Consider the following 22,723-nt stretch of genomic DNA (forward strand, 5'->3'; position numbering starts at 1 on the left):
TAGAAAAACACAATGCAGCTCCCTCTGGCTTTCTCTGTACTTCTGTATCAACATCCTCAAGTTTTGTTTTTTATGTGCAATAAAATACAATTTTTTTCCATTTTTGAATTTGACTGTGTGTCTATTTTGGCCCAACTAACTCCTTTGAAGAGTGGCATAAGACACAATTTAATAGTTACAATATGTTAGAAGCCTATGGCAACTTTTTTGGAGTTTAAAATCAATTCGATAAGCATGTTTTTGGTTTTTATGTGCAATACAGTAAAATACAATTTTTCCATTTTCAAATTTGATTGTGTCTATTTTGCTCCAATATGTCAATATAGTAAGTTACAGGGAAATAATAACCTCATCTCTTCATGTAGCTGAAGTTGTGCTGAAGATAAAAATACCAAGCATGGGTATGTTAAATCATTTTTAATGTGGTACATAGAGACAAATATCAAAGGTACCCAAAAAAGGCCAAAATAGGTCAGGGGTCTAAGATTTAAGTTCCTTACAATCCATATGGAGCACTACACTGTCAACATGCAGGCTTTCTGGTGGTTCCTAGAAGCTCCAAAAGTAGGTCAGAAGCTAGAACCTTTAACTATCAAGCCCCTCTGTTTTGGAACCACATCTTACCTCGGGCTGGAAGATAGACACACTCTCTTTATTTAAGACTAGGCTTAAAGCTGTCCTTTTTGGTGGAGCTTATAGTTAGGTTTAGGCTGCTCTTGTTCATGCTGCTATTCATGCTTAGACTGCTAAGAGACTCCTCATGACACACTGAGCTCCTGTCTGCTCTTCGTCCTGCCAGTTCTCCTCTATGCTTTTCCTCCTTCTCCCTCCTCCTCGTCTCTGACCCTGTCTCCTAATCTTACCCACCACACTGAGCTCTTCTCTGGCAGTGTTAACATTAGTGTGCCCGAGATCCCATCTCTGTTACTCCTGCTCCTCTCTGACCCCTTTCTCTCCTTACCGCCATTCACGCACCAGCAATTAAATATATATATTTACTGAATCAACTTTTTCCTTGGAGTCTCTGTACTCTATGTCCTCACAGATTTTCCCAAGTTAACTCTTCATCACTCCATACGTTGTGGACCTGCTCCTAGATGCCTCTGGTATCCTCTTTCCATCAGCTTTGGTCCTGCTTGCATCCTCCCTCCATCGTCATCATGCATTTATCTATGCAGCTGTGATAGTGTTTATGATATAGCTAGCTAGGTGGTAGAGTTCTATGTACTAACAGTCAAAGTATGCATCCATGTGTGTACTCCCTACCCCCCTTCCCTCTCTGTAACAATAAGGCAGACAACCATTCTCCAGGAGTCAGGGTCTGCCATGGGTTTCTGCCTGTTAAAAGGAAGTTTTTCCTCCCCACTGTTTGCTCCTAGAGAATCCTGTTGGGTTTCTGTAAATAAGATTGAGACTGATTTAGCCCAGCTCTATACGTAAAGTGACATGATATGACCTGTTATGATTTCCCACTATATAAATAAAATTTGATTTGATTTGGGCAGACTGTTTCCTCTGACACACTAATGTTAACACTGCTAAAACAATGTGGTGATGTGTGGTCTTAACCCTCTTTGAATGCGGTCTGAGTCAAGGAACTCAGTGTTATACAGTCGTAATCGAATCAGTCAGGATATAAACAAGCTGTGACAGTATGAGAAATTCATTTCACAACTACCAAACTTTGACTAGTCTGTTATTGAAAAATTCATATATCTATGTCATTAAGAAAATAACAGGCCAGCCCGAAAGAACGTGAAGGTAATGTAGTGTCTTCTACCAGGTATAGAATCCAGCAGTTCTTTGACAAGACTGGTGTGACCATAGTAGGCTGCCATGATGGCTGGGTTGATGTTAGAAGGCTCCTGGGGTACAGTGATGCGAGCTTCTTTGAGGAGGTATCGCACACTCTGCAGATCACCATGCTGAATGGCCACACAAAGGAGATGAACCTACAACACACACACACACACACACACACACACTCACACACACACACACACACACACACACATACACAAATTACTGTTGACTACTAGATGATACGTGTGATTCACAAGGGAATTTCCCTTCAAACATTTTCTTCAATTTTGATACAGCTTTTAAATTGTAACGGTTCGTCTGCAGCAAAATCCATATGTTCATGTACAATCAAGTAAAAAGGCAGGGAAAATGGCAGGCCCATAATATCCAGAATATGGGCTTCTCTACAGGGAGAGACTACAAAGACTCTGCATCACTGCATGTGAGATTAACATTAACACAGCTTCCACAGAAGATAACAGAACAGAAGAATAATTGTTCTGACCATTTCATGATAATGTAAGTATCTCAGTTTTAAGAGCAACAAAAACACAGCTGCCCCATGGTACACGTGGCACTGAATTAGTTTCCTCAAAAATGTTCTGCGAATTCTCCACGAATCAGTACTCTTGCTTCCATATTGTAATGAATGCTTTTGGGTGGTTTGGGTGGAATACCAATCTTCTGTATTACACCCATAGAAGAGGTCTGGTGACTGTGTCAAAACACTTTATTAAGTCCACAAAAATGATGTGCGGTTCATTATTGTTGTTCCTTGTACATTTTTAAGAGCTGTTGGAGAGCAAACATATCGCTGTTTGCATTATCACCTCTGAAGCTGCACTGTGCTTCTGGAAGGTATTTCTTTATGCAAGGCCATACTATATTCAAGACAATGCAAGCAAATAGCTTGTCAATGGCAGAGAGGAGTTTAATCCCAAAGCACTATTGCTTATTGTAGATTGCTTCTAGAGGCATCCTCTGCTTCTCTCAGATGGAAAAAGGAGGTCTCACAGCTCCATGGGGAGTGCTGGTCCACCTGCTTAAAGAACCCCAGTCTGGGCCTGGCACATTGCTGTTAGCCAGGTGACTGATGGTGATTTGACTTCTTTAGTAGATGTAGGTGTGTCCAGGTCCTTTAGAAATTCTGCCTTTGATATCTCAAGGAAGTTCGTATTTGCCGTTTCTGGCTGATCACTAAAGTAATGCCTCCAGTAAGCCAGGATAGCCTCTTTTTCAATCAGTCAGCCTTGGTCATTGTTGGGACTGATGCCAGTTTGGTGTTGCTGGTAGATAAAACTTTGTAGTACAAGAAGGACCTAGAACCCTGCCTTTCTGCATGTTGTTCAAATTATCTAGCACAATCCAGCCACCCCTGGTTTTGAAAACAGCAAAGCACTGTCTGGCAAGTGTTCCCGGCTAGTCTGTAACATGCGTGATTTTTCTGGGTGTCATTAACATGCATAACAGCTTGCTTTCAGTACAGAAGGCTCATAATGGTGGTGTTGCTTTTGTAAGTCAAAGATATTCTTGGCACTGGTGTAGACAGCCTTACAAAGATTTACCCATTGTTGATCAAGGGACTGGATTTTGATGATGAAACAGGTCCATAGCGGGTCTACGATTTTTTGCAAAGGGTTGCTAGCCCCGTGCAGTGGGCAAAGTAGGTTGCCGTCTTCAGAACCTCATATGTCCTGATATGTAGATTAAACACATAATCAGATCTAGGCCAAAGAGGCTAGTTTAAAATTAAATTAAATCCATATTCAACCCCGTGCTGACCTCGCCACCTCCCCCCCGCTCCTCCTGAGAGAGTCATTGTACCCCCTGATGGCACGGGGCACGAAGGAGGACCTCAGCCTCTCTGTGGAGGCGCTGTGTGACAGCAGTCTGCCGCTGAAGGTGCTTCTCTGCTGGGAGAAGGTGGTGTGTAGGGGGTGCCTGGTGTTGTTCATGATGGCCTTAATTTTAGACATGGTCCTGCTCTCCAGAAGCGTCTCCACAGAGTCCAGGCTCAGCCCGACCACTGAGCCTGCTCTGCGGATGAGTCTGTTCAGACGGTCCATATCTCTTTTCCTGGCCCTCCCACCCCAACACACAATGGCGTATGACAGCACACTGGAGACTACGGAATATGTGTTCAACATTTCATTACTTTTCTTCTTCAACATTTTATTAGTATTAGTATTGTTATTATTAGTAATAATAATATCAATATAAGTTTAGATTAGTGTAAAATTAATAAATGTAGCACCAGGCTGCAGCATTACAAATTTTGAAAAAGTGAAGACAATCGGAATACTTTCTGAATGCATCACATCTACAACATTTTGATTACCAGCTACTGTGCTTTAATATAAGTTACATGAGATTGAAAAACAAATGCAAACAAATAGATCTTTTTCCTATACAGTATACTGCTGCACCTCAATTCAAATTCAATCCTACATAACACAAAGTTGATCATAGCTCTGCGGCTGTGCAGAGGACATTGTGACATGTTAGATGTTAAAGCACTTTGAAATGACTGCTGATGTGATTAAGCTCTATACAAATAAAGGCTGATTGATTGATTGACTGGTTAGGTCTACTCACCCCATCAATGCGGGGCAGCCCTGCGCTGCACTCCACGCAGCATGCTTGCTGGATCAGCTCTCTGGCAACCTCCTCCTGCTTTTCTTTATATGCTCCCTGGATGTTCTCTAAAGTGGGAGGAGGAAGCAGTGCAGACGCAGGAGCTGGACCCTCTACCAAAGATGTCTTGGCTCCCATTTCCTCTCCAGAGCCTTAACGAACAGACAACATGCACAGGGGAAACTCGTAAAACAGGAGTTAAAAGCAGTATTTGTCAAGAGGAATGGGATCATACCAAGGTTGTGGGAAATGTGTGCTGAAAACTAAAACATGTTCTAAAATTTAATTCAAAACTTTTTATCTGCCGGGCGCTATTACGGAATACATTAATCTTTGGTCCGTTGCATAAAGAAAGAGGAAAATAACATGAGGAGGACAGCAGCAATGAGTTTTAACAAGGATGCAAAAAGCGTTGTAAGTGTTCGCAACAAGACCATTGTAAAGATGGTCTCACATATAATCGATGGTAGCATGTCTGTTTATAAAAATCTTCTTGTCCAGAAGAAAAAAGAGTGCCAACAATTACCCATAACTAGGTTCTTCTCTCGGAAAAAGACACCTGCACCACATCCTTCAGTGGACCACTGCACTGCACCACATCCTTCTGTGGCGACCCTTCAAGGGTCGCCACAGTGAATCAGTTGCCTCTATCTAACCCTGTCTTCTGCATCCTCTTCTCTCATAACAACTACCTTCATTTCCTCTTTCAATACATCCTTAAACCTCCTCTTTGGTCTTCCTCTAAGCCTCCTGCCTGGCAGTTCAAAACTCAGCATCCTTGTACCAATATATTCACTACTTCTCCTCTGAACATGTCCAAACCATCTCAGTCTGGCCTCTCTGACTTTATCTTCAAAACCTCTAACATGTGCTGTCCCTCTGATGTACTCATTCCTGATCCTATCCATCCTGGTCACTCCCAGAGAGAACCTCAGCATCTTCATTTCTGCTACCTCCAGCTCTGTCTCTTGTCTTTTCCTCAGTGACACGGTCTCAAAAACAAACATCGCCGGTCTTACAATAGTTTTGTACATCTTTCCTTTCATTTTAGCTGAAACTCTTCTATCACACACCACACCTGACACTTTTCTCCACCCGTACCATCCTGCCTGTACATGTTTCTTTACCTCTTTTCCACACTCTCCATTGCTCTGGACTGTTGACCTTAAGTACTTAAATTCCTCCACCTTCTTGATCTCTTTTCACCGTAACCTCACTCTTCCACTTAGGTCCCTCTCATTCACACATGTAGTCTGTCATACTGCTGCTAACCTTCAATCCTCTCCTTTCCAGGACAAACCTCCACTTCTCTAGCTTCTCCTCCACCTGTTCCCTGTTCTCATTTCAGATCACAATGTCATCTGCAAACATCATAGTCCATGGAGATTCCTGTCTAACCTCGTCTGTCAAGCCTGTTCATTACCATAGCAAACAAGAAGGGGCTCAGAGTTGATCTCTGATGCAGTCCCACCTCCACCTTGAACTCCTCTGTCACACCTACAGCACACCTCACCACTGTCTTACAGTCCTCATACATGTCCTGCACCGCTCTAACATACTTCTCTGCCACTCCAGACTTCCTCATAGAATACCACAGTTCCTCTCTGGGCACCCTGTCATAAGTTTTCTCCAGATCTACAAAAACGCAATGCAGCTCCGTTTGGCCTTCTCTGTACTTCTCTATGAACATCCTCAAAGCAAATTCTTCATTTGTAGTACTCTTTTTTTGGCATGAAACCATACTGCTGCTCACAAATGCTCACTTCTGCACTTAGTGTAGCTTCAACTACTCTTTCCCATAACTTCATTGTATGCCTCATCAACTTTATTCCTCTGTAGTTGTAGTTGTAGTTTAAAAATGGGCACCAGCACACTTCTTCTCCATTCCTCAGGCATCTTCTCACTATGTAAGATCCTGTTGAACAACCCAGTCAGAAACTCGACTGCCACCTCTCCTAGGCACTTCCAAACCTCTACAGGTCTATCATCAGGACCGACTGCCTTTCCACTATTCATCCTCTTCAATGCCCTCCTCACTTCATCCTGACTAATCTTTGCTACTTCCTGGTCCACAACAGTCACCTCTTCTAGTCTTTGTTCTCTCTCATTTTCCACGTGCATCAACTCTTCAAAGTACTCTTTCCATCTTCCCATCACACTACTGGCACCTGTCAATAGACTTCCATCCCTATCCTTAATCACCCTAACCTGCTGCACATCATTCCCATCTCTGTCTTGCCAACCTGTACAGATCAGTCTGTCCCCTTCTTACTGTCCAACCTAGCATTAAAGTCATCGAAGACACTTCCTCACAGAGCTCTCTAAGGAGCTTGTGACACCTCACATGAAAAGTCGACTGGAAGATACCCCAAACCTACCAACCTACATCACAGCAGCATTAGAAAGGGTTTGAGTGACAAAGACTGCTGCGATCCGGCCACAGGGAATAGACACGCATCGCTAGCAGAGGAGAAAGAGGTGCAGGTTGTGTCCAAGAAAGAAAAATTGCAAAACTGCTGATTGCTGTGTCAAATACAGTACCCTTGTGTGCAATGGTCACAGCCAGAAGCAAGTAGTTTGTGACAGAAGCAAACAGTAAGTGGAGATCTGTTTTTTGTTTGAATGTGGGTGTGTGCACTAAAACTGCAAATTCTTAAAGTACATGAAAAAAAGAAAGAAAATGGTTTCATGTCACAAACATGTTTTATGAGAAATACCTGGAATATAAATGTATTACAACTTTTCATTTTAAAGTTGTTGAAGAAAAATAATCCCTAGGGTCATGTTTGACCTCACCCGTGGAAGAGTGGATGTATTGATAACTTGGCATCCAAGGATTAATAATGAACACACCACTGGCAAGTGGATCTAAATGGTTGCTCATTTTCATCTGTGCCACAATAGCAATTCATTCCATCAGCAACACACTTCTAGTTCAACCTTGCACTGTAAATGACCTGCGTGTTTCTACTTCCTGCAAACCAGTTATTTTACTATGAATAATTAATACAGGGAGAGTCTGGACTGCTGAGGCTATATGAGAAAACTCAAGGGAGGAAGTCATTACACCATGTGCCATCAATATTACCCTATCACAGCCCTAAACCACAAATTTTTCAAGGCTAAAAGAAGATCTTGAAATGAACGAGACTGAAACCATCTCCTCTGTTACTCAACTTCCCCCTTTCACTGGTCCACTGGATCAAAGGAAACTGGGGAAAACATGCACTCTAGCATGTCCTTATTATATATACAGTTGAGTTACATCTCACATACTGCAGGTAACCTTTCCACTCGTTGCTAGACATGGATAGATTCTTTTGTATCACATACTCTATCGTTCAACCAAGTCCACTAGTTTTACGATAATTTTAAACAACCCACGAACCAGCCTATCAACACAGGTTAAAACATAACCATATTCATATTTAATAATATATCCAAAATTTGAGTCTTTTTATCCTTATCCTGACATATATGCTGCCATTGTGTTTGCTTGACACAATATTTCACTTCATAATTACTTATATTTTCTAACTTTTATCATGGATCAAAAACTGATATTGCATCTCTTAACACAATTCTAGTTTCATAATATTTCCAGTAAAAATCTCAGTGCCATGTCAGTGGATTGAACCACTCAGCGCTACACTAAAAAGTCAGCAGACACTTACCACATTCACTAATCAAGATATGCTGCTGGCACTCACATCTCACATCTTAAAGCTACTGCTTTAAGGGTCAACCAGTTAACATGTCCAGCATAAAAAAGGCTTTAGACAGCATTTAGCTTTACAAGTATGTCCTACCAACCTGGTCAGTACAAAGCAACGAATCCTCCTCTTCCGCCCACATGCATCACATCAAACGCTCCCTTTCTTGTTATAGTCTCCTTTTAAACCGATGAGTGGCATCTACCAGGCATCCTCAGACACTTGAGCTGTGTTCTCTGAATTATTTCCTTCCTCTTTCACTCTGTGACAACCTGAGAAGAATGGGAGGGTGGGGAGGCCCGGAGGGAGAGGTAGTGGAACACTAGAGGTGGTGGAAGGGAGAGGGGGCAGGGAATGATGTTCCTTAGCTAGTGTCTGAGCTTCCTGTTCCCTCCCTCTCTTGTCTCTGCTCTAATCTACCACCGGCCAGAAAAGCAAAAATATGTCAGAGCCAAAGCTAAAGTCAATTAGTAACTTTGGTTCATCCATCCATTTTCTTGAAGACGAGAAAACGATAATTGTCTCGTCACCACCACTTAGCATGTCCAAATGAAAAACAAACAACCACTCACGCACATACTCACACCTAAGGACAAGTTGGAGTGTTTTTTTTCTCCTTTAGGATTTTTCCTGCAGGGGTCGCCACAGTGAATCAGTTGCCTCCATCTAACCCTGTCTTCTGCATCCTCATCTCTCACACCAACTACCTTCATGTCCTCTTTCACTACATCGATAAACCTCCTCTTTGGTCGTCCTTTAGGCCTCTTGACTGGCAGTTCAAAACTCAGCATCCTTCTACCAATATATTCACTATCTTATCGGCAGTTAATAACTTAAGTCCACTCAATTTAGTAGAATATGAAAGAGTAAAAATGTAAGACTTAAAGAATCAAGCATGAAACTTTGAATTATCTATCATTTATGTAATAAAAATATATTTGTTTTCAAAAAGAGGTTTAGGAAATGTAGGTACAAGATGAAAAATTTTGGTAGGACATCTTTTCTGGTTAGTGGGTATTCCATTGTCCTGGAATGTAGAATTCAAAATGTCATAGCTTGTACATCTAATCAACCGTGTAATGCAGATATGTGCAAGCTTGTGCATCTACGTAATACAGGATGTGTATTAGCACTTTTAAGTTTACAGAGAAACTCCAGAAATGCAGTTTCTCTACATTTTACACCACGGTAACTGTTGTGAAGAGCAGGTTTAGAGGAGGAGCTGAGGGATCAGGAAGTGGGAGGAGCTAGAGGCTGGACAATTTATAAATTGAATAGAGTACAGGTGCATCCTTTCCATGTCTGCGCAGCAGATCCATACCACATTGGACAGAAATGTTTGTCTGAGTGATCATGCGAGTTCTCTTTGTATCTATGCTTTAATGATTTGTTTAGCTGGTATCTTTGTTGTTTAATAGACATATCCTTCGTGTTGTTTTTGGTTGTATAGAGATATAGAGCGTTACCTTTCATTGTATGCTTATCTTTAGTTTCTGTTCTGTTTAGATAACAACCAGCCTACATTCTGTCAGCCTACATTCTGTCAACCTTCATTCCGTCAGGCTTCATTGTTTCATCCGCTGTCCCCTGAGCCATAATAAATTACAACAAAGAATCTTTGGTGTTTCCATGTGCCTGACCGCACAGCCATAGTGTTAATCAAAATCCTCATAATCAGCCCACATGCATCAACTCCATACCTGACAAGTATTTGATAGAAACATAATGGACAAAAACAAAAAGGCAACATTTTAGTTTTTGCTCCAATTTTTCATGACATGAAGTCAAAGATCTGAAATGGTGGTGACTCAACGGTAGAGCAGGTCGTCAAATGATCACAAGATTGGCGGTTTGATTCCCGCTCCTGCCCAATCATTTCAGAGTGTGAGCTGACAGTGGGAGGCTGGGCTTGTGCTAGCCGATCGCCATTTTGCCATAGGAGAAGTAAATTCCAGAGTGGCTACAAGGTTTTTAGCCTGTGTAGCCACAGTGGTATTCTTTTTTTTTTTTTTAAAAACCTAAAACTAAAATTCCCGAGGGAAAACATAAGAAAAGAATAGCCTGCAGCTATTTCCGCATGCCGATGGAAGTAGCCAAAGTGACCCGAATGCTCCCGATCATTAAATATGCACTTGGGTCATGACCTCCTCTTGTCCAATGAAAAAAAATGGATTCTATTTTTACAAGCTAAACCCGCGAATTGGTGTACGACAAGGCGAGGATGATCAATCGTAAGAAAATTAGAATAAAGTGTTTTATAGTAGATTTTGTGTTAAAATTCTAATTGAACAACAAATGGTGAATGCTGAGAGGGGGTAGGAGTGGTGACAGACTGATCAGAAGGTAAATGAAAGATATTATCAATACTTCTTTGTAGTCTTAGACTTTTGATCCCTATGACCGACAGGAATAACCAGCGATGCATGTAAATGTGTATTCACCTCGCTTGCTATAATAGTAAGTATCAATTACAAGTAAACATTGAGTTATACCAAGAATCAAATTTATTAAAATCAAAGTGCAAGTCAAAGTTAAAATGTCTTCTAGTCTAAGTAAAACTTACAAGTAAACATTAAGTAATATTGTATGACTGTATCTTCATACAGTGAATGCAAGTTTTCAATTGTTGAATCTCATATTTATACCCTTATGAAGCAGGATAAAAATAAAGATAGTTAAGCTTGAACTGTTGACTTTAGTGTATTTTGTAGGTAAACTGAACAGAATATTTTGCCCTCAGAATGCAGGAAAACAACCCCATTTTCTAAAAAATTTCCCGGGGGAGGCCTGGGAAAAACTTGTAATTAGGAATGTCCTGGAGGTAAAAAAAAGTGTCAGATAGAGTGATGAGTCTAAAGCTAGAAATAAAAGGTGTGATGTTCAATGTTGTTAGTGGGTATGCTTCATAGGTAGGATATGAGCTTGAGGAGACGAAAGATGTACTTTGATGAAGTGATGCAGAGCATACCTAGAAGTGAGACAGTTATCATTGGTGCAGACTTCAGTGGACATGTTGGTACAGGAAACAGAGGTGATGGGCAGGTTTGGTATCCAGGTGAGGAATGCAGAAAGATAGATGGAGGGTTGACTTTGCAAAAATGATGGAAATGGCTATAGTGTATTACTTTCTTCCAGAAGATGTAGGAACATAGGGTGACCTATAAGAGGGGAGGTAGGAGCACACAGGTAGACTTCATCTTGTGTAGACGGTGTAATCTGGAGATCAGTGACTGCAAAGTAGTGGTAGGCGAGAGTGCAGCCAAACACCATAGGATGGTGGTGTGTAGGATGACTCTGGTGGTAAGAAAGATGAAGAGGACAAAGGCAGAGCAGAGGACAAAATGGTGGAAGATGAAAAAGGAAGAGTGTTGTATGACCTTTAGGAAGGAGTTTAGACAGGCTCTTGGAGGTCAGGAGGTACTTCCAGATGACTGGACAACTACAGTTAATGTGATCAGGGAGACAGGTAGGAGAGTACTTGGCGTGTCATCTGGAAGGAAGTAGATAAGGAGACTTGGTGGTGGAATGAAAAGGAGGCACAGCAGTGTATGCAGAGAAAAAGGTTAGCTAATTAGAAATGGGACACTGAGAGGATTAAGGGAAGTAAACAGAAGTACAGGGAGATGCAGCGTAAGGTGAAAGTAGAGGTAGCAAGGCCAAACAAGGGGCTTATGATGACTTGCATGCTAGGTTGGACAGTAAGGAGGGGAGAGACTGATCTATACAGGTTGGCAAGACAGAGACAGAGATGGGAAGGATGTGCAGCAGGTTAGGGTGATTAAGGAAAGGGATGGAACTGTTGACAGGTGCCACTAGTGTCATGGGACGATGGAAAGAGTACTTTGAAGGGACGATGAATGAGGAAAATGAGAGAGCACAAAGGCTACAATAGGTGGCTGTTGTGGACCAGGAAATAGCAAATATTAGACAAGTTGAAGTGAGGAGGTTGTTGAAGAGGATGAAGAATGGAAAGGCAGTCTGTCCTGATGATATACCTGTGGAGGTATGGAAGTGTCTTGGAGAAGTGGCAGCAGAGTTCCTGACTGGTTTGTTCAACAGGATCTTAGAAAGTGAGAAGATGCCTGAGGAATGGAGAAGTGTGCTGGTGCCCATTTTTATGAACAAAGGAGGTATGTAGGAGGTATGAGTTTTAGGAATAAAGCTGATGACCCATTCATGAAGTTATGGGAAAGAGTAGTTGAAACAAGACTAAGGGCAGAAGTGAGCATTTGTGAGCATCACTATGGTTTCATGCCACAAAAAGAGTACTACAGATGCAGTATTTGCTTTGAGGATGTTGATAGAGAAGCACAGAGAAGGTCAGAGGGAGCTGCATTGTGTTTTTGGAGATCTGGAGAAAGCTTATGACGGTGTGCCCAGTGAGAGAAGTATGTTAGAGCGGTGCAGGACATGTATGAGGACTGTAAGACAGTGGTGAGGTGTGCTGTAGGTGTGACAGAGGAGTTCAAGGTGGAGGTGGGACTGCATCAGGGATCAGCTCTGAGCCCCTTCTTGTTCGCAATGGTGATGGACAGGCTGACAGACGAGGTTAGACAGGAATCTCCATGGACTATGATGTTTGCAGATGACATTGCGATCTGCAGTGAGAGCAGGGAAAAGGTGCAGGAGAAGCTAGAGAAGCGAAGGTTTGTCCTGGAAAAGAGAGGATTAAGAGAGGAGTAAGACAGAATATGTGTGTGAATGAGAGGGACCAAAGTGGAAGAGTGAGGTTACAGGGAGAAGATATCAAGTAGGTGGAGGTTTTAGGTACTTAGGGTCAACAGTCCAGAGCAATGGAGAGTGTGGTAAAGACGTGAAGAAGCATGTACAGGCATGATGGAACGGGTGCAGAAAAGTGTCAGGTGTGATGTGTGATAGAAGAGTTTCAGCTAAAATGAAAGGAAAGGTGTACAAAACTGTTGTGAGACCAGTAATGTTGTTTGGTCTAGAGACAGTGTCACTGAGGAAAAGACAGGAGACAGAGCTGGAGGTAGCAGAGATGAAGATGCTGATCTCTTTGGGAGTGACCAGGATGGATAGGATCAGGAATGAGTACATCAGAAGGACAGCACATGTTAGAGGTTTTGGAGACAAAGTCAGAGAGGCCAGACTGACATGGTTTGAAGATGTGAGGAGAGAGAGTGAATACACTGGTAGAAGGATGCTGAGTTTTGAACTGCCAGGCAGGAGGCCTAAAGGAAAGAGGAGGTTTAAGGATGTAGTGAAGGAGGACATGAAGGTACTTGGTGTGAGAGAAGAGGATGCAGAAGACAGGGTTAGATAGAGACAGCTGTGGCCACCCCTGAGGGAAAATGCAAAAGGAGTGCTAGAGTGACGCAAAAGGAGGAGTGCTAGAGTGAGCTTCTAATTTCCATTCGTTGACTATTAAAGTATATCAAATAAATAAATTAAAAATAAAAAAACATTTTCTACATTCACAAATAACATTTTCTCTCAAACATTGTTCACAATTCTGTAAATTTGTGATAGAGTACTTCTCCTTTTGCATCCCATCTCATATCAGCATGTGACATAACATTATTGCACAGGCAGACCTGTGCAATAATCATGCCTAATCAGCACGTTGCTATGCAACATCTGTGAGGTGATGGAGTATCTCGGCAAAGGAGAAGTTCTCGCTATCACACGACAGATTTTTGATCAGTGTTTGAGATAAATGGTTATTTTGTGCATGTAGATGTTTGAGTTCATCTCATACAAAATGGGAGCAAAACTAAAAGTATTTTCTTTATATTTTTGTTCAGTATATCAAAATAGAGCATATCCTCCTTATTGCTGAAGAAAAAGTCACTGATCTATAATCACATCTACAATCATCAATTATATTGTTCTATCAATTAATCACTTAAGTTAGACAGTAGCGGATGAGGATTGTGACCATCAATTGAAGTTTCAGTTCTCTTTTTTAATAAATATCAGCAGAGCAACAGTTGCTCCGTGCATCGGTTTGTGTCAGTTTAGACCTGCTTGCCATTTTTTCACTTTTTTGTCACAGTGGGAAAGAAAAAAATCACTTTATTATCCCTCATGGGGAAATTTTTTTACACTCGGACCATACATATATTAGACATGCATATACAGTATAGTGTGTACAGTACCCTGAACAAGTGCACTCTAGTGGCCTGTAAGCATGCAATTAGTACAGGGGGAGGCAGAGTGACGGGCACCGACTTCGCAGTGAGCCCCAAATGAGCAGCTCATAGGGGGGAACGCCACTTTGCTCAAGGGCGCTTCGGTAGTGCTCGGGAGGTGAGCTGATACCTTAAACTGTCAGCTCACACTCCGAAGATGGCTGGTCACGAGTGGGAATCGAACTGCTGATCCTGGATCATTGGACAACCTGCTCTACCAACGGAGCTACTGCTGCCCCCCAAAAGAAGGCAGAGTGATATTATATAGGGATGAGTGAATGAATTGCAGGGAGATTACTCACAGACTTGTTGCTCCATATTGTTGGGAGTGTTTTCTAGAGTCCTAAGAAAGTCCCTCTGATGAAGAAAACATTCCTACGGTAGGCACTGGTAAATCACTGGGGCCAGAGCAGAGTTTTTCCAGACAAGTAAGGGCTGAACTCTGTTACCCTGCACAAAATTGAAAACATAGATGTGCTCAACTCTTTGACAATCTACAAAAAAGCTTATCAATGAAATGTAAGACACGTGTTTATATCCAAAGTTGAACAAAAGTGTGTGTCTGTGTGTGTGTGTGTGTGTGTGTGTGTGTGTGTGTGTGTGTGTGTGTGTGTATTTCAATGTAAACAAAGATGAGTACAGTTAAATCACACACAGATCTTCTAGGATCTGACAAGGTTTAAATTTCAATGACCAATTGTTGAAATCCATCATCAAGTTTATATAATGATCACATTCACACAAGATGTCAGAGCGATACATAACTTTCTGAAGAGTAAAAATGGAAAGTTTTATATTTCATTTCAAATTATTTCTGGTCAATGATTGATGAATGATTTACGTATTTTGAAACAAACCTCACAAAAAAGATAAGTGTAAGACAGCATAAAGGTGATTTGGTGTTTCGTGTCCTTTGGTCTCTTCAACTAAGGCAGCACCCCCCCTTGCAAGGAGAAAACAATCCCTCCCCCCCAAATAATATCAATTGTCTATAAAATTGTTATAAGTACACTTCTGCATAACACTGTATCCTTATTAACATTAAAGAAAACAAAACAGAAAAAAAGAAATAGTTTAATTTATAGCAAAGAATAATTTTATTAACATTATTTTTTAGAATATAACAAAAGTTTTAAGTGCATCAACTGGCCTGAAATTAAACAAAAACCTTGTTTAAACTGGAAACATTTTTGACCAACCTATTGAACCATTTGATACTGAAAAATAAAACAAAATAAAATAATTTTGAAAAATTCAAATTCAGTTCAGCAACATTAACTAAGGAGCACAATATATAAAACACTTTAACCTACAAAACAAAAAGTGAAAACAATTTGTGCCGGGGTTTTTTCCCTTCTTTTATCAAAATGAGGAAGTCAGGATAAATGGCTACGTTGAGCTCATTTAGGCAGTACACAGATTTTCAGTTTTGAAACATGATACTGAACTTTCAGCTCCTCTGCTATGGTGTGTTGGTGGTTTGAGCAGTTTGGTACTCCACCTTATACGAAGCTAACAGAACTCTACTTGTATAAGTATTTTATAGCATGTATGTAATTGATGGCACCACTGGTAAACAAAATTGTTATTGACCTTGGTGATGTAGTTATCAACTCTGATATCATTCACATCCACAAAAATGTATTGCGGTAATGGGCGGCACTGTGTTGCAGTGGGTAGCCCTTGTCTCATCAAGGCGGTTCCGGGTACAAGTCGCGCTCTGTGCGGAGTCTGCATGTTCTCCCCGTGTCTGCGTGGGTTCTCTCCGGGTTCTCCGGCTTCCTCCCATCTCCAAAACCATGCACGTCAGGCGTATAAGCGGCAAACTGCATGTCTTAACTGTGAGACAAATCATGGTATTCAAGCTGAAATGGACGCTCTAAGCACACTTAACGAAACGGGATTCTGCTGTATCTCATAAATGTCAAACATCCCTTCAAATGCGAAAACAAATCTCAAATTTGCCTCCGAAGTCGACACCATTAGTAGTTGTGTTGTGCCGAAGAACGCCACTGCGTCACATGATTATCAGACGACTGTCAGTGTGGCAATTGTTTTATTTCCTGGTCCCATTGAAATCAGAGGGAGGTTGTCAATGGATGAGGCCTGTAAGTACATGTAAACAATCATTTAAGTTTCTTCTGTTACTCACTCGTCATCCGTGTTTCATCTGTTTTATTTCATTGTGTCCATGTACCACCTTTAGGTTATAACATTCGCACATTTTTTAGCCTCATCTCAGAACAGAATAACCTGGGAATCCTTATGCATGTCCTGTTTTTTTTCTGTTTGTTTGCTTGTTTATTTGTATGCTTTGACCAGTTTCTTTCAAACACAGAAACACGTATATAATGAAATATACTGTATTATTTTACAGTTTAAATTACTTATTAACATCTACATTACTTTATTTTGATTAGAGACAGATTATCTGAAATTATGTCCGATACTAGCTTTTACTGAAGCAAAATGTCAGCACTTGTCGTGATTGTATCCGTCGGTGAAGCAGCAGACGTAAGTACTTCGACACTTCAGGAGTTTTGTCCACTCACCATATGGTTATGATGTCCTCTGGGCGTCAGGACGGGTTTCACAGTCCTCAGTAGCGGCAGACAAAGTTTACTGGAAGACAAATCGTTTACTGGACTACCTGATTCCACGACGCAAACTTTCCAACGCAAACACACACGCAGAAGTCAAATCACACAGGAAAAGCGCGCTGCTTCCGCTAATAACTTTCAAAATACTGTCAGCTTGATTTAAAACGGCGCATCCGGTTGAGATTTTTCCAGATTAAAGGAAGCCAATGTTTCACTTTAAAATGTACATCACACCAAGACAGGAGTCATAGTAGTTGATGACACAAAAGCTGTGGTGCGATGACATATCTGTCCCTCATTACAACTCGTGAAATTTAAATGAATGTTTGTTTTCTTTAGTTCTTGTCTTACTACCGATCGTCGTGTGCACCAGTGCAGCACACGAATGCGTGCTTACATGGTCAGAATTGGGAATGGCAAAACTCAGAATTATAATATTCCTACATCCTGCTAATATGATTAGAATAAATATATAATATCTGTATAGAGATATATGAAAAAAGAAAATATATATTACATCTTCTTTTCCAAAAGGAAACCATCTCAGTCTGGCCTCTCTGACTTTATCTCCAAAACCTCTAACATGTGCTCTCCCTCTGATGTACTCATTCCTGATCCTATCCTTCCTGGTCACTCCCAGAGAGAACCTCAGCATCTTCATCTCTGCTACCTCCAGCTCTGTCTCCTGTCAGTTCCTCAGTGACTGTCTCTACAGCAAACAACATTGCTGGTCCACAGTTTTGTACACCTTTCCTTTCACTTCAGCTGAAACTCTTCTATCACACATCACATTTTAATTTCAAAGAAACTTATTTTCAGGCTCTGATGCTCACACAGTAGATAAGAATAAATGACACACGTTTTTTTTCGATTTGCAGGTGAAGTGCTTGCTTTGTTCCCAGCACCTGATGTAGAGTAGCAACACGTCATCAATGATAAAGCGTTACCGAGCCAGATATGACAATGAAGCCGGTGTTATTGCTGTGATGAAGTCTCGGAATTTCGTCTTTTATTTCACAACATAGACCTTGTTTTTTCCAAGTGACACTAATCATTTTATGTAACTCACTCACACAAACACATATGTCAGTCAGTCATCTTCAGATTACCACCGCTATATCCGCCGCAGCGGGTCACGGGGAGCCGGAGCCTATCTCGGCGGTATAGGGCGTGAGGTGGGGGACACTCCAGGCACGACGCCAGTGCACCGCGGAGCCACACACAAAGACAGACAACAATGCACACACACACTCATTCCTACGGGCAATTTGGAATGGCCAATCAACCTGAAGCGCATGCTTTTGGAGGTGGGAGGAAGCCGGAGAACCCGGAGAGAACCCACGCAGACACGGGGAGAACATGTGAACTGCACAGAGCGGGACTCGAACCCGGGTCCGCAGTGTTGTGATGCAGCAGCGCTAACCACTGCGCCACTGTGTCGCCTACACATATGTATATATTCATATTAAATATACATGCATGAACATGTAATCGTAACCCACTTCTAGTGAATACACCTCTAATCCAGGTTCGTAAGGAGCTGAGGGAGTGAACTGTAATAACCATACATGAAGGTACACGGACCAGATAAATTTTGCTGTTTCTTTTTACTAAGACAAATAGAAACTAACAACAGGAAAATTACATTTTAAAATACAAATTTAACAAAACAAAATTGGGCCCTTCAAATAATAAATCTTCTTTTCGTTGGTGATCACTTTTAAATCTACTTTCTGTAGATTCTTAAATGTTTTAACAGTTTCTGAAACAGAGTGCACTCTTTTCACTTGTGGGTGACAGTCCAGACGACTGGCACCACCCTACCCCACATGGAGTACTTGATGAATCCCTTTAGTCCAGGTCAAATCATGCTGGGAGGCTCGCCATCAATAGAACTGGATCCCAAAGTGGTCCTCACTCTATCCTTAAGACCTGACCTATTTGGATTTTTTTTTTACAAACAGGACTAACCAAGTATTCTAACCAAGTTGTTCAATAGTTAAACTTGTACAATAAATTGCGTAGCATCGCACACACAATTAGCACATTAAAACGTGTTGCTGACTTACCGAGCTATACCGAGATATATTGTAGCAAGTCACAGGGACTCCCCAATTCACAGTGTCTTCTAAAGTGTTCAAATATCTTGCACGTTTGTTGAAAAACTTGCAAAACTAAGTTTTAAAGTTTTCAAAGCTGCATCAATTTGTTCTCCGTTTGTACGTCAGTACGTCACAATGTCCTATGCAGTTTAGTTGATGACCACCTCACTTTTGCAAACTTCCTGTCATAATGCACTACGTTTTATATTGTATTTCCTTTTTTTGTTGGTGTTTAGTGTTTTTGAGTGTTTAGTGTTTTTGAAGTTTCATCTAATGAAAAATTGTAAAATGTTCTAAATGTTCTGAATGTGATTGAAGTTTTTTTTGCAAAAAATCTTCTGAAGCACTTTAGTGATTTCATCTAATGTAAAATTGTAAAATGTTTGAATGTGATTAAAGTGTTTTTGCAAAAATCAAAATCGTGAGTACGTCACATCTCTCTCATCCCATCACACAGATTGATCTGTCAATCATGTCCACTCGTAGGCGGAACCTAACCAATAAAATATAATGATTGGCTTATCGGCTCTCTCTATTTTTAACCCTTTATCGTCACTGGGTTACATAATCTATATTTCATATTGCTTTGTTGAACCCTGCAAGCACCAATGATCATAAAACACTTTCCTATAATATATGGCTATAATATAGCAAGCAAGGATTAACACATTTAATTTGATTATATTCGGTTTTATTCACAAAATATATGCAATACAGGAAACGTCAACGTGCTGTCATCGACCCTTGTGTGGTTGCAGTACAGTCATCCTGCCAAAGAGGGCGTCCATATTCCCAATGAATGGGGCGCCGAGTAATGCAACAGTTTTTGGAACAATTGTCGCAAACGGTTCGGAGCCCCATGAGGCGCCATTCAGACATCACTACTTCCGGGTCAGTTTTTTGTGTCTTGCAGGTCCTCAGCTGTGCGGAATTAACATCAAGTAACTGGGAACACCTGACCGACTACTTAAACCTACCATTTACCAGAGATGTATCAATTCCAGTTGTATACACTGGGGTTGCAGAGGGGATCACTTCAGGTTCTTATGATTTCTGACTAATGCCGTACTGCAATTTGTGTTGGACTCTAATTGTTAAATAAATTTGTGTTAACTTTTGGAGCCACCCAGTGTACATTCCCTTGTTTGTTGTGGTTTACAAGCTGGCTGTAAAACATGTAAAATATTTTTCCCATACTTTAATTCAAACAATGCAATATAGTCATATTTCTAACATGTATATTTCAAGCCTCTTTTTTAAATTTCAATAATTATGACTCATCTCATGAAAATAAAAACAATGTATCTCAAAATATTACTCCTATAACTCCTGGTAGAAGAAATTGGTCTTGATTAAAAAAAAAAATTGACCAACAGCAGCCAAAGACAGTGACCCCAAACCTTCACTGACTGTGGACACTTCATACTGGACATAAAGTATCTTGGACTCTGTGACTCTCCACTCCTTCAAACTCTGGGATCTGGATTTCCAAATGAAATTAAAACTTTAATCTGAAATGAAGATTTTGGACCACTGAACAAAATAAAAAGCTTCAGGTGTTGCCTCTAGTTTAGAAGTGGATTGACTCAGTGACGTGCAGTCAGAGGAGGCAGGTGAGGCACGGCCTCACCTTCCATAATGAGAGAAAAAAAATGAAAAACAGAATACATTAAATGGTTATATATTTATCCAGTGATACATATTCTAAAGTTGTTTTCTATTCATCACCAATTTTAGGTTATTTTTACTCAAAATTGCTGAATTTTCACATTTACTGCTGAAATACGGAGAGGAGACCTGCGGTGCAGCACCACCCAGCCGAGCCTAACCATGGATTGACTAGCTGTGCTGACAGGCTATACAGTGAGACCGTAATGCTATCTCTCTATATGTGGCTATTAAAATATTGAAACACGTTTGCTCTATGAACTAAATTTCCATAATTTAGCTAATGTATATAATGTACAGTTTTTATTTTGTCTACAACTGCATGAATGTAACGTCTTGAGTTGAGCTGTCCTGAAACTGCTGGGACAAGGCACTATGTGAGGCACAATGCTGTCGTGCCTCATTGGTAGGGAGCACTGGTGACCACAGGGACTCGACCAAGGAGTCTTCTTCCTCGGCCGTAGTAGAAGTGACAGCAAACTACAGCCATTTATTTGTTTTCCGCTCGCCTTGCCTTACTATATAATTTTTTTCGCTGCTTTTGTTCAGAAAGAGCGGCGCATGGACTTCATTTATAAGTAAACGTAACATACAAACAAACATGTATGTAACAAAATACCGTATTTTTTAATCAAATTTGCTTATTTGTGTAGCAGTTTGTAAGTGTAAATAATTCTGCTCTGACACTTAAAAAATAAACCACTCACTGTTGATAATTAAATGATGAATAAGCTACACTGTAGGTTCATATGTTTGTAAATCTAATTATGATGAGATCAGTGCCTCACCAGCCATGAACCTCACTGCACGTCACTGGATTGACTGTAGGAATGTAACACTTGTAACCCTCGGTTCTCAATTCTCCCCAACTTTAGTTCACTTTTTCTAAAGCTCCCCCATGTCCTTGAATTAGCTTGAAAATCTCCTCATGGTTGCAGTCATCACTGCACTGCTTGTGCACCTTTACCAAACACACTTTGCCCTTCCAGTCATCTCAAATGAATACAGTTTGATACAGCACTCTGTGAACATAAGAAATGATCTTTGGTGACTTCTTCACCTTGTGGTGGGTGTTAATGTCTATTTTATTAGCTAAAGACCATAATTATAAGAAGTAAAAAAAATGCTTGAAAATGTTTTGATTACATGTAATGGTCTAGCATATATACAGTTTTCACTTCATAAAATAACTGACAAAACTTTTAAACTTGTCAATGATATTCAAATGTTTTGGGATGCACCTCTATTTGTGCATGCTTAGTGGATCCTCTTTGCTCTTGATTGAAGGAATAGTTTTGACAAAACGGAAATCAAGACATTGTGTTCTCAGTCCATGCTGGGTGAGGCAGGATGAAGTTGGTTGAAGTCTTGGTTCAGGCAGAATTTTTAGAGCTTCACAGAAAAAGTGTTGCTATGGCTATAGGGAGACATTTATTGTTTATCTTGTCTAAACCAACCCTATATCCTTTCTTCTTCAGTTGTTGAAGAGATGATACTTAACTGTTACTTCAAAAGCCAGGATACTTTCTACCTGAATGGGGTTGAGTACAGTTTCTCTCTTTTTTGTGTATTTTTTTTCTTTGATGAGCAAATGTCACAGACTGGCTGTATCTATTCTATGATGGAGTGGACCAGATACTAGCTTTACCTTAATTCCAGGGTTATACAAGAATATAAAAGGAAGAGACAGTCAGATTTTCCAAAATGTTCTCACAGAGTCTCACTCAGTTTGATGATCATTGCTTTCACCTCAGTGTACTCAGCCAGGGCGTATTCTCCACTAACAGAATAAATACAAAAAATAATGAATGTTAGAGCATGACAAAATAAACAGGAGGTATTTAAGAATATGAACTAATAAGTAGTAAAATTAATCCTCACAGCTCTCGTCCATTGCCTGACATCTTGCATCCTCCAAAGGGTATCTGGACATGTAGGTTATTATAGCAGTTTATCCTTAACATTGAGAGGAAGAGAAAGTTGGTGTCACTTTATATGCTGTGAACATAACATCTGTAAATGGAACATTTCTGGAGCTTCACAACAGCTTA

The 22,723-nt window shown here is 40.7% G+C and overlaps 2 protein-coding genes across 6 annotated transcripts in view; both read right to left on the reverse strand.

Moving 5' to 3' along the window:
• lrrk1 (leucine-rich repeat kinase 1) overlaps positions 1-17,012 on the reverse strand; it is a 94,193-nt gene extending 77,181 nt beyond the window's left edge. For 3 of the 4 annotated variants that reach the window (XM_068313021.1, XM_068313014.1, XM_068313006.1), the window contains exons 1-4: positions 16,855-17,012; positions 14,605-14,752; positions 4,399-4,589; positions 1,781-1,952 (exon numbers count right to left, since the gene is read on the reverse strand). In XM_068313021.1, the coding sequence (XP_068169122.1) occupies positions 1,781-1,952; positions 4,399-4,589; positions 14,605-14,620 (379 nt within the window). In that variant the 5' untranslated portion in view covers positions 14,621-14,752; positions 16,855-17,012. The remainder of the gene's footprint in view (positions 1-1,780; positions 1,953-4,398; positions 4,590-14,604; positions 14,753-16,854) is intronic. The other variant, XM_068313030.1, reaches the window with a different exon arrangement.
• A 2,549-nt stretch (positions 17,013-19,561) lies between these two features.
• The window catches only part of aldh1a3 (aldehyde dehydrogenase 1 family, member A3), a 58,004-nt gene continuing 54,842 nt past the window's right edge, over positions 19,562-22,723 (reverse strand). For both annotated transcript variants that reach the window (XM_068342167.1, XM_068342259.1), the window contains exons 12-13: positions 22,554-22,628; positions 19,562-22,452 (exon numbers count right to left, since the gene is read on the reverse strand). In XM_068342167.1, coding sequence (XP_068198268.1) covers positions 22,383-22,452; positions 22,554-22,628 — 145 coding nt within the window. In that variant the 3' untranslated portion in view covers positions 19,562-22,382. The remainder of the gene's footprint in view (positions 22,453-22,553; positions 22,629-22,723) is intronic.

Source organism: Antennarius striatus, chromosome 1 (assembly GCF_040054535.1).
Source record: "Antennarius striatus isolate MH-2024 chromosome 1, ASM4005453v1, whole genome shotgun sequence".
In the NCBI taxonomy this organism is placed as follows: Eukaryota; Metazoa; Chordata; class Actinopteri; order Lophiiformes; family Antennariidae; genus Antennarius; species Antennarius striatus.